The following is a 12,761-nucleotide window of genomic DNA, read 5'->3' on the forward strand; positions in this document are numbered from 1 at the left end:
TGATAACAGAGTCAGAAGTTAGGTGTGGCTAAGGAAAATGTGTCGGAATGAGAACCATGGCATATGAGAAATCAGGACATTGTTTGGGGGCAATTCTGAACCTGTTCTGTAGGGTTAGAATTTGAGGGTTATAGATCAGAAAAGGGGCCCAGGTCTGGCTGGCTCTAACACCAAGAAACTCCCACTGTGGTTTGCCGAGAGAAGTGGATGTGAATGTCTGCCTAGGTGTTCCAGAGGACGATGACCGTGATGATGGAGGTGGCCATGAAGAGCAGGTAGAGGCGGAAGAGCAGGGTGTCCATCATGTGGCTGAACTTCACCCACAGGTCGACCAAGTCCTGCCTCTGAGTCTCTTCTTCCTGCTGGGCCCTTGTTGACTCAGGGCTCCCATTTAACTCTGCCTTTCTGGGACCTGACACCTTCCCCACCAACTCCACGGCCTCCTTCACACCTACAGAGACAGAGACTCAGCCATGGGCCATGAAGTGCCCCTGGGGAGGGAGGGGGCCAGGAAAGGAGACAGGAGCAGAGAGTGGAGGTGTGGGAAGAGGAAATGTACGCAGGGCTGAACCCTCACCAGGCAGGTGGGTGGGGGTGGGGCCCAGGCCCTTATTTCCCTTCTGGGGTGCAGTGGGGCAGCATTTCCTTGGGCTGGTGCAGCAGAGGAGCAGAGGTTGGAGCCACCGAGGCATGGGTGGGGGCTGGGTGGTGGCCAGGTACAGCAGGTAGGTGATGAAGATGGTCTCTAGCAGGCTGACCACCATCAGGGACAGACACAGGGCAAAGTAGACACCTGGAGGAAAGATGGGTCTGCGTGAGGGCCAGAGGTACCTCCCAGGACTTTGTGTTTCCTCCTTTCCCGGAGGGCCCTTTCCAGGATTTCTTTTCACTCTGACCTGGTTCCATTGGCCCATGTCCCCACCCCGCCCCCACCTTGCTTTTATTCTCCTGATGGAGGGAGGGGCCATACTGATGAGGGGGGTGCCAGTCGCAGGGAGCAAATCATTCATCATAAGCAGGAAGACATTGTAGCCCAGCAGAAGGGTCATCTTGAATGGGGCACGATTCCCGCTTTCTGCTGGCAGGTAGAAGCTGAGGGCATCGATGGCAACCAGAAAACCACTGGGCACCAGGAGGTTTATGACATAGAGTCTGGGCCTATGCCTGATGGCCACCTGGGGGGGGAGGAGAGAGGGGAGCAAGTGAGGAATAGGCTGGGGGGCTGCTGAGCCAGTTAAGATCAAGGGTTGAGATATGTCCCAGATCAAACTGTCTAGGAAGGAAATGTTACCTCAAGTCCCTTTCACTGTCCCCTCTTTCCAACAAAGTCATCTTAATCACCACAGTTTGCCTTTCCAGGGTTGGATTCTGCCATGCTGCTTACCACTGACATGTACCTCATTCCTTGCTATCCCAAGGTGTCAACTTTTTCCACTTCCATTTTTAGCCCTATCTATGTAGGGCTCTTGGCAGGACTGTGGGACCAAATTCTTAGGTATCATGTGTATTTTATCCTTGTATTACTGCTTGCTTTCCTCATCAAAGTCTAATCTCTAGTGACTTTGCTGGTGGCCATTCAAGACCAGTGGGAGGGAAAGCAAGACAGTGGCAGATAATTTAGGGGTCACCAGGATTTGGAAGCATAATATCCTATAGACAGTGTTTCATAACTTTTCCACCATTTCTTTTTAAAAATAAACATAAAAATTCTTGCCTTCTGAAGAGTTCTGATAGTCATGGGAGTTGGGAAGCTCACTTTCACTGAGTCACTCCCATGGGAGCTTTTTTCCCCCCTCTGGGAGGATTTATTTAATCAATATTTACTGCATTCCAGATACTGTAGCCCAATGGAAAGGTCATCTTGAATGGGGCACAATTCCCACTTTCTGCCGGCAGGTAGTGGAGATTTATCAGTGCAAAAAGTGATAAAAATCTCTACCCTTATGGAGCTTACTTTCTAGTGGGAGGGCTTACTTTCTGGTAGGGGACATAAACTACGCATCACAACCACAATCACAACCATGGCCCCCGAGCTCGCATAGAAAATGATTTGGTCATACTGGTTGGTGCCCACAGTCATCTTCATCCTTCTCTGGTGGCTACCCAGAAGTACCCACTCCCCCTTGCTCCGAATGAGGTTCTTTGATGTGTTCGAAATCTCCTGCACTTTCTTCTCCATGCCCAGGACCACATTCTCCACTGCAAAGGAGACCCAGACAACTCAGCCTCCCAAATGCTCCCAACCCCCTTTCCCAGACTGTTGAATTCCTTACCACTTAGCTTCCACACCCCTTTCAGTGAGATCCTCCTCACTATTCCCAGCTTCCTGGCCTCTTCTTTCTCAAAACCCTTTCTCTGGGGGCACCTGGGTGGCCCAGTTGGTTAAGTGTCTGCCTTTAGCTCAGGTCATGATCTCGGGGTCCTGGGATCCAGCCCCAAATCAGGCTCCCGGCTCAGCAGGCAGGCTGCTTCTCCCCGTGTCCCTCACCCTGCTCGTGCTCTCTCTCATTCTCTTTCTCTCTCTCAAATAAATAAATATCTTTTTAAAAAAAGGTCTTAAAAAAACACCCCTTCTCTGTCTCTCAATAGGCTACTATAAAGAGCCTCACTCACCTGTGTAGATGAATGAACTGAAGGTGAGAGTGCAGTTCTGTTCATCAAAGGGGAAACAGAAGATGTCCAGGTTACAGATGCTGACCACCTTTATTGGCTTATCATATTTGATGAGACCTTCACTGTTGACATAAGCCATGAGACCTGTAGCTGTCTGATCCACATCCATGCTGTATGTGAGAGGGATGGGAAGGTGGATAGTGTAGGTCTTTCTTTCTCAGGTCACACCATTCCTGTGCTCCAACCCCACTCATTTTGACTTCCCCCTTCCACCTATAGCTATGTTCTGGGGGTTTTGTAAGTCCAATTCAGACATTGCTCCTTCTAAACTGAGTCTTTGTGTGCCCCCTATTGGTTATATCATTCCCTTCTTTGGAAATAGGGTTTCCTTCTTGCTTTTTTTGAGCCCTGATACTCACAACTCTTCAATGAAGATATCTGGAAGCCAAAGATTCTCAGCTGCTATGCTGATCTTCCTGATGCCCCCACATTCCTCTGGGTTCCACCTGATGAATGGATTGTACCAGATTTATAGGAAACCATGGTGTGGGACAAATGATGTAGGAACTAGTTTTGGTTACACTCTGTCTCCTGCACTTTACATTTCTTTTTTTTTTTTTTAAGATTTTATTTATTTGACAGAGAGAGCACAAGCAAAGGGAGAAAGAGGGAGAAGCAGGCTCCCTGCTGAGCAAGGAGCCCGATGTGGGACTCGATCCCAGGACCCTGAGATCATGACCCGGGCCAAAGGCAGCCGCTTAACCGACTGAGCCACGCAGGCATCCCTACATTTCTTTTTTCTCTCAATTCCTCATTCTCTTACCCCCTCTCCGGTGACAGCTATCACTACATCATTAACAAAGTCTTTCTTCTACTTCTCCCTCAATGCTCTCAAGGGAGACCTTGACCTTAGCTTTGGAGTCCCTGGGATGCAGCCACTTAAGTATTATCTTCCATGACCTTGGTTTATGCTACCTTCTCCCTGCACTCCAAAACTGGCAGGATAATCAGGAAGTTTTGTGTTTTTATTTGTTAGTCTGGCTCTGTTTCAACTTGTCTAATTCGTCGGTATTCTCAGCTTTACCCATTGTAATCTGCGCCCGGGAGTGGAAAAAGGGAAGTACTATAGTAAAGGGAAAACAGTCTATCATACCACGTTTAGCCACAGGAAAGATGTCATCAGTTGAAGCTGTGCATCCTGAAAAAACAATTTTCATCTGGGATCATTGACTCCATGAAGTCAAGTCCAATGCCACCACCCATCTCCTACTCATTTCCAAGGCTGTTTTATGTGGGAGTTGGTGATTTTTAATCATAAACCACTGAAAAATATAAGTCAAAGAATCCAGGGTACAAGGAAAATATAAGTGAAAATAAAAAGTATGAAAGTCCATTGGGATTATGTTTCTTATGGAGTAGTCCAAAAAGGGACAGATTTTACCTGCCATGATGTCACTTCATGAAGCATTCTTTGTCATGTCTTCCCACCCCAAAGAATGAGATTTTCATTTTACAAAATTCAAGCAGGGAACCCACTGCTTACCCCTGCTTAGCCCATTACGGTGTTGAGTCAGGACTTACCACTTCCACAATGGCAGACATAGTGAAGGAGATGTTGACATGAGTGGGGATGCTGTAGTTGACGACTGGACGGAAGGCCTTTCTGTCAAACACTGCTTGGAAGGCAGCAGGATCCACCCCGTACCGGTCAAAGCCTGAGCAATTGATTGTGAATGTGTCTCCTCTTCCTGCAGAGAGCAGAGACCCTGTGAGAAGAGTGCCAGGACTGGGGACTGGCTGGTGTTTCTGCACAAAGAGAAAACAGGGGCCATGGGAGAAGCATGTGAGCTCCTCCTACTTGAACCAGGGAATGTGGCCTGGGCTCGTAGGCAAATGGTGGAAGTTGATGAGGTGAGCTGAGTCAGGGCTCCATCCTCAATTCCATTGTTTCTGTCCCCATGCAAAGCTCGTCCAAACATGTAGGCAAACTCAGCCCTGACCACCACTTTTCAGTGTCCTGAATCTCACCACAAACCTTTTCACCTTCGCTTAGTGTCCTTCCATTGCTCATTTCTGTCCTTGATACACTTGGGTGATGTCAGTGACAGTTTTTACAATCACAGTTCTCCTCCTCACTATATTAACACAGCATAGATGATAATTAATGATAAAGGCAATCAGGTAGGGAGGGTGAGGTATGTGGGACCTTAAGGAAGGAACTCAGTTTTCCAAGATAATAAGAATTTACTGTGTCTCTACTGTGCGCTGTGATTGTTCTCTTCCAAACCAGAGTGGTTCTCATCACCGAGACTATCTTAAAGAGAGTTCCTTGATACCCATCTTATACCTAGCCCTTTTCTAGTCATACCTTGCGATGCAGGATATAGAATTGTGTGGTAACATCTTCTGGCAGTCTGTTCAGATCTATCTCTGATTTGTATTAACCCTCCTTGTCCATTTTCAATAATGAATGAGAAAAATAATCTACATTGAAAAAAATTTTACTGTAAGTTTCCCTTTCTCATGGCAGATCTTCTCACCACCTTCTTCCCTTTAGCTTTTTCTCTGTTTCATTTAATTTACTTCAAGAGAGCTGAGAAAAAATTGTCTTCTTTTTAACACTAGTTGATACTCAGAAACATGCAGTTAGGTTATATGCCTGGAAAGAGAAAGACATGGGGAAAGAGAAGAGACCAAGCGAAGCACAGGGAGATAAGGATCTTACAAAGAGGTACAAAGCTGCCCGTGTCCTGAGTTTTCATTTTTACCAAAATGAACATCCAAGCATTGACTATCTAGGAATAGCAAAATTAGCCTGGTTTGTCTTTTTCTCAGAAGCTGTATGTTTGCTTTGTTTTTGCTCTTGTCCCCCTTCTTACCTTGAAGCAGCATGTAGAGAATGAGGAAGAGGAAGCATCCATTCTCATGGAGCCCACCTCTTCCCATCTTCTTCTCTTTGGCTCTTCTCTGAGATAATGTGGCTCTCTGGGGACTTAGTGATGATGTTGATCTTAAAAGACCACAGGCCACACCTCGAACCCTAGCTTTGAATAATACATGTATCAGGTGGCATTAGCCACCTCTCTAACAAGCACCCCTGGTGACGAGAGAAGGTCACAGAGGACTACCCCACCCTGTGCCCTATCTGAGCCTGAATCTCATCTCCAAAAGTAATCTGACAAATCAGTTTGGAGAGCAGGAAGAAAAAAAATTTGGTTACTAGAGCAGTGCTAATGGTCTCCTCATACTTAGAGTCAGTCTGGCATATAATGCATCATAGAAAAGGCACATAATAATTGCCAGAGCTTTCGAGGGGCACATGCACTTATTTTAACCTTGCTACCATCTTTCAAAAAAACCGGGGGCTGGAGGCCTCCTTTTTATAATCAACTTCTGACTCTGAGGTTTTTAAATATGACTTCAGTACTGGCAAGCTTTTGATTTTTTGAGTGTGTCAAAAGCAACTCAAGTCTACTGGTCGGAGGGAGTGATCAGTGGGGTAGAGGGGAGGTGGTAGAGGCAATGCAATGTTTAGTAGAAGTTGACTTATGAGAACATGAGCGAACAGCTTGCAAATTAATGTTGTTTTGGCCCTGCTAATGTTTATAAGAAATTAGTTAGTGGTCAACATATTAAAAATTGGGAGATCTCATACAAAAACTGTATTTCTGGCTTCATTTGAAAAAATAAGATCAAGCAATACTGGTCTCATGTTTTCACTTGACAACAATCTGCCAAAGTTAATGGTCATGCCCTTTGGATGGAACTTTCTCTCTAGATCAACACAGTCTGTCACCAACTATTGATTATTCCCGACCAGCTCCCCTTATTTATGTTACCTGCTTGGTCTTTTTAGGCATTTCAGTTTGCCTTTGAGTGTTAAGATTGATTTTCTTGTATAATTTTAAAAGAGCTTTGGGAAGTAATTTCAAAATACCATGCCATGCCTAGGTGATCACAGGTCTCGTCAGATTTAGCATGTACAACTATTTTTTTTTAAAGATTTTATTTACTGATTGATCGATTGAATGCTCAAGCAGGGGGAGGGGCAGAGGAAGAGGGAGAAAAAGAGAATCTCAAGAGGGTTCTGTGCTGACTGCCGAGCTGGACACAGGGCTCAATCTCACGACCCTGAGATCATGACCCCGAGATCATGACCTGAGCCGAAATCGAGAGTCGGGCACTCAACTGACTGAGCCACCCAGGCGCCCCTAGCATGTACAACTATTTGATTCCTGGTGGAAACCAGACATGGTATGGTTAAGTAGACCAAAGTCATCAGTAGGGTTTAACTTGTTTTATACTAGAATTAGTCGCATTAGGGAAGGCTCCAGAGAGGGTAATGGGTGGCTTGAGAATAAAGGGAGAGCAACTGAAGGGGCGCCTGGGTGGCTCAGTCGGGTTAGTGTCTGTCTTCAGCTCAGGTCGTGATCCCAGGGTCCTGGGATCGAGCCCTGCATTGGGCTCTCTGCTCAGCAGAGAGTCTGCTTCTCCCTCTCTCTCTGCTGCTCTCCCTGCTTGTGTGCTCTCTCTCTCTCTCTCTCTCTGTCAAATAAATAAATAAAATCTAGAAAAGGGGAGGAGGGGAGAACAATTGCTTCAGTGAAGAAACTTTACAGACTGAGCTGGAAGAATGCAGTAACAAAGGTTTCCTTATCTCTCATATTGGGGTTTTATGTGGTTAGAGATAATGTTTGTGTGGTACCTTTCCCATTCTGAGTAATTACGGAATTGAAGCAGAAATAAAAGTAAAAATGGCAATAATAGTAGCTGTTATTGTTACTCTGGCTCTCTCGAGATTGCTCAGGTTGCTTCAGCCTGAATGGACTCTTCTGGACTTAAAATGTCTGGGTTGACTGCAGTAACCCTGGTTGCTGTGAGCATCAGTCTTTTCTCCCAGCCTCACTCTGCTTTTGGTTACCGTAAGGGTCATCCCTCACTCTCTCCAGCAGCCTTCTACATCATTTGAGAATCTTAACCTCTGGGGAGGTTAAGGTGACTTTAGATCAGCATTTCACCAAGCATTTTCTGTGGAACACTAGTTCTACAGGATGTTGAATGCATTTCTAAAAAATTATTTTTGTTACTTCAAGTTCAAATAAGTCTGGGAAATACTGAATTAAAGAAATCTAAATAGTTTTTATTATTTCAGGATTTCTCAGAGTATTTAGCTAAAATGTTCATGTGACTTGAATATCATGTATACAATTTCCCAGACTTAGTTGACTTCGGGAATTTCTTTTTCTCAGAATATCTTGCAGGACTAAGACTTCATCTATTATTTTGGGGAAACACTGCTTTAGGTAAATAGAATAAATGTAGAAGAAAAAACAACTTGAAGATTCTACAGATGGGATATAGAATGTAAGCATCATATGTATGAATAAACCAAGAAATTAAAAAATAAATCAGATAAGTATTTTTTTAGATAAGTATTCTAAAACCTGAAATTTGATTAGAACTCTAAGAACCTACAAGCAAATAGAAAGTAAAATAGATTAAATTTCAAGTTGTTGCTGAATCCATGAGCCATATAAAGTGGCTTGAGGAACAATCATTTTTTTTTTTCCTTTCCCTTTAGATCAGTGACCTACCAGCTGTAGACCACGTGTCATTCACGTAGATCTAATTTTAGGTTGAGAGTTTACAAACATGTTTTGGTATTATTACTTTTCAAATATGCTCAGACAGTAATGTTTTAGTAGTTGAAAAGCAATGCTGGTTTTTCTCATTGGTGGTCTTATAATCAATCCAGTACATAATTTGTGTTTTAAGAGTACATATTTTTTCCTCATGGTATTCAATAAATGAATTACTTTGAGTGAAAAATAAATACAGCCTGCATAGATTTCTAATTTTCCTGAGCAGATATTCACACCAAAAAGGTTATAACAAGTGTAGACTGAAGTGGTTTATCTTTTCTCACCAGAAGCCCATATTTATAAAGAACACTTGAGAAGTTTTGGGGAGTGACTGGAAGTGACCACTCTTCCAGCCTGTGAAGGCCTGTTTTAGAGAGAAGGCTCCATCTTGGCTGCACTTTTGGTTTGGCTTCTCTGGTTTAGTGGGACACTGTTGCTTCCCACTTTGTGACCTGACAGGTGCCCATCCATACTTCTCAATAATGTGGGAGAATCCCCCATGTACATCTTACCAGGAGAGATGTCAGACATATAGCATCATTTAATCCAATTGAGTAAGTAACCAGTAGTTGTCATTCTGGGAGGATTAAAATCCCAAGGCTTGTCTATGGGCTATGATGCTTATTTTAGCTGAGGAGATTTAGGTGGTTGTTCCCGGTGGAGAGAACAGCTAAAGTAAAAACATGGAAATTACAGTGTTATGAGGACCTCAGATTTGAGTAGGAGAGTAACAGGAAATGAAACTGTGATATGATGTGGGGCCAGATCATGGGAGGCCTTGTATACTTAGCTGAAGTTTGGTTTTATTTTATCACTCAGTGGTTCCCGAAGTTGAATAAGGTTTAGACCTCTTTGAGGGAAACAAAACTCCTAAGCCCCTGATGGTGACTTGAATTATTTGTAATAACATTTAAATATGTATATTCAGGGTACCTGGGTGGCTCAGTCGTTGGGCGTCTGCCTTTGGCTCAGGTAATGATCCCGGGGTCCTGGGATCAAGCCCCACATCGGGTTCCTTGCTCTGCGGGGAGCCTGCTTCTCCCTCTCCCACTCCCCCTGCTTGTGTTCCCTCTCTTGCTGTGTCTCTGTCAAATAAATAAAATCTTTAAAAAAATGTATATTCATAAAATCACATATAAAATCCTTATACGCACAGCTCTTATACTACTATAAAATCAGAATAAATTTACAGATGATGCACATACAAGACTGTAGAATCAACACAACACTAATTTAATGTGGTGGATCATATTGTTTTGTTAAAATTAGATAATTGTTGTCCATTTCCCCCTCTTTTTAAGAAGGAGCTAATTTTTTAAAAAGATTTTATTTATTTATTTGTCAGAGAGAGAGGGAGAGAGGAAGAGAGAGAGTGTGTGTGAACAAACAGGGGGAGCAGCAGGCAGAGGGAGAAGCAGGCTCCCTGCTGAGCAAGGATCCTGACGCGGAACTCGCTTCCAGGACCCTGGGATCCTGACCCAAGCAGAAGGCAGACACTTAACCGACTGAGCCATCCAGGTGTCCCAAGGAGCTAATTTTGAACACCTGTTATTTTGTTGGGCCAGTTTGATAGTGCTTCTCAATATAACAATACTTAAAATTTTTTTAAAAGCAGTTCTTCATTTCTTTCTAACTACTACCCTTTCTGCTAATGAACCTGGGACATTATTACTATGAAGGTGGGAAGTGTGTAATTCTTTCCTTCGTAAAGTGACTATATGATATGACTTATCATAATGTGTCTATAGTGCTGTGAACCCTTTCACCCACTGTAGTTCTCTGTTGAAAATACTGTGAAACTTTTGTCTATATAACATGCAAAGATGTCATTTGGCTTTCATTTGGCGTTGTTGACATCTTTTTTTTTCTGATTTACTTAAAAAAATTTTAAATTCCAGTGTAATTAACGTACAGTGTTATATTAGTGTTATATTAGTTTCAGGTGTTATATATAGCGAGTCAACAATTCTGTACATTACTCAGTGCTCATCATGGTAAGTGTGCTCTTAATCCCCTTCATCTATTTCAACCCCTCCCCCCCCCCCCCCCCCCCCCCCCCACCTTGTTTTTCATATTTAAGAGTCTGTTTTTTTATTGGTCTCTTTTTTCCCCTGTTCATTTGTTTTGTTTCTTAAATTCCATATACGAATGAAATCACATGGCATTTGGCTTTCTCTGACTGACATTTCATTTAGCATTATACCCTCTAGATCCATCCATGTTGTTGTAAATGGCAAGATTTCAGTCTTTTTATGACTGAGTAATATTCCATTATATACATATAATATATATATTATATATAATCTTCTCTATGCATTCACCTATGGATGGACACTTGGGTTGTTTCTATATCTTAGTTATTGTAAATAATGCTGCAATAAACATAGGGGTGCATGTATCTTTTTCAAATTGGTGTTTTCATTTTCTTTGGGTAAATACCCAGTAGTGGAATTAATGAATCATATGATAATTTTATTTTTAGTTTTTTGAGGGAACTCCATACTGTTTTCCATAGTGGTTATACCCATTTTGGCACTGTTGACATATTAAACCTTCTCTTTTCTAGGTTGCCCGAGACCGTTAGAGAGGTTCATCATTCTCTCACACTGTTGTTTCTGTGATGTCAAATAAAAGATTCAGTTTATTAGCTAACTTGAAAAAAAGCTTATTTCATTAAAATGACTTTCATTGTGAAGTTGATCTGCAAAAATGAAACTTTGTCTTCAAAAGTGGCAGGAGAATCCAACGTGAGGGCCCCAGCAGATGTGAGGTGATCATTACCATTTGACATTAGGTCCTGGTAACCTGGGTAGAGGACGCTATCAGAGGCTACCACATTAGAACACTTCTCCTGTCAATGAGCAATGGTACCACCATCCATCCAGGTTCACAACCAGAAAACTAGGTGTTATCCTTGACACCTCTTTTTCTCAAAGCACTTTATGTAATCCATCAACAAGTTCTGCTGATTTTACCTCTTAAATTTCTTTAAAAAAAAAAGGTTTTATTTATTTATTTGAGAAAGAGAGAGAGAACGATGGGATGCCTGGGTGGCTCAGTCGTGAAGCATCTGCCTTCGGCTCAGGTCATGGTCCCCGCGTCCTGGGATCGAGCCCCGCATCGGGCTCCCTGCTCCGCGGGAAGCCTGCTTCTCCCTCTCCCACTCCCCCTGCTTGTGTTCCCTCTCTCGCTGTGTCTCTCTCTGTCAAATAAATAAATAAAATCTTAAAAAGAGAGAGAGAGAGAACACGAACGAGTGGGGCGGGGGAGGGGATGGGAGAGGGGGGCAGAGGGAGAAGCAGGCTCCCCGCGGAGCAGGGAGCTCAAAGCGAGACTTGAGACTTGATCCCAGGACCGTGAGACCACGACCGGAGCCGAAGGCAGCCCCTTAACTGACTGAGCCCCCCAGGCGCCCCACGTCTTAAATTTCCTTTGGGCCCACTCACTTCTCTCCATCTTTTCTACCACAATTCTAACCCAAACCACCATCATCTCTTCACTGGATGACAAGAGACACACCTAGCTAGACTCTTCTTTTCATTCTAATTGCCTCTAATTCTTTCTCCAGTCTGCCAGCCACTGTGCAGTTTTCCAAATGCAAATTTGATTTCTCAACCCTAAACCCACTCACCTTTTTAAAACCTTGCAATGGTTGCCTTTTGCTCTTCCTCTAAGATCTGTAACATGGTCTCTAAGGCCTTTGGAGATGTTCCCTTCCTTCTCCTACCACTTGGTTTTTGTTGTTTCTTCTGCATGGGGTGCTCTTTGCTCCACCCACCTCCACCGTCTTCACCTCACCAACTCCGGCTCTCCTTCAGACGCAATTCACACCTTCCTTCTCTAGCACCTGCCGCGGTTGTAATTTAAATTTGGATTAGTGTTCACTTGGAACTCTAAGCCCCATGATGGTAGGAAACTTGTCTGCTTTAGCTCCACTGTATCTCCATGAAATATTGAATGAATGAGTGTTTTTAATATATTACATGACATAAATATTATTTTAAAACATGTACAAGTCTGGATTTACACAGATTCTCCCCTCTAGCCCCTTGCCTGAGGGTTGGAGAATATCATCCCCCAAGACATTTCATAACACAAACACATTTTAAGGAGGGGATGCTTTGCAATCAATATCATGTAAATAAGTATAAGTCTTATTGTACTTATAAATAAGTATAAGTTAAGTATAAGTCTTTGGCTCAGGCCATCGGTGGCAGACAGTATCATAGTGTATTGAGGCCTGGAGCAAGGGCTTCATAATGCTCATCTATTCTTCTTCTTCTTTTTTTTTTTTTAACCTATAGTCAATATATGTGAAGTATTTCAGGGAGAGTTTAGAAGCTTTTTATTTGATATGAAGGTATCAGGTATGCAGCTTTTGGTTTTATAGTGTTTGAGGCACGGTCGGAAGTTACCAGTATTCCTTGGCAAGGTGGCTTGAGGTGTGCGGAGGAAAAGTGTTTCCTATCCAACCAGATGGCCAGAGGTGTTTCAGGAATTCTCAGC

The 12,761-nt window shown here is 43.3% G+C and overlaps 2 protein-coding genes across 4 annotated transcripts in view; one reads left to right on the forward strand and one right to left on the reverse strand.

Moving 5' to 3' along the window:
• The window catches only part of ABCC5 (ATP binding cassette subfamily C member 5), a 160,890-nt gene that overhangs the window by 58,549 nt on the left and 89,580 nt on the right, over nt 1-12,761 (forward strand). The window lies entirely within an intron of this gene.
• On the reverse strand, nt 222-2,745 carry LOC112822041 (5-hydroxytryptamine receptor 3D-like). The gene is given in 4 exon segments (XM_025869388.1): nt 222-451; nt 578-793; nt 923-1,175; nt 2,614-2,745. Coding segments are annotated over 4 exon segments (831 nt in total).

This window comes from Callorhinus ursinus, unplaced genomic scaffold (assembly GCF_003265705.2).
Source record: "Callorhinus ursinus isolate GAN/ISIS: 27379988/994484 unplaced genomic scaffold, GSC_fseal_2.0 scaffold1, whole genome shotgun sequence".
NCBI classification, from domain to species: Eukaryota; Metazoa; Chordata; class Mammalia; order Carnivora; family Otariidae; genus Callorhinus; species Callorhinus ursinus.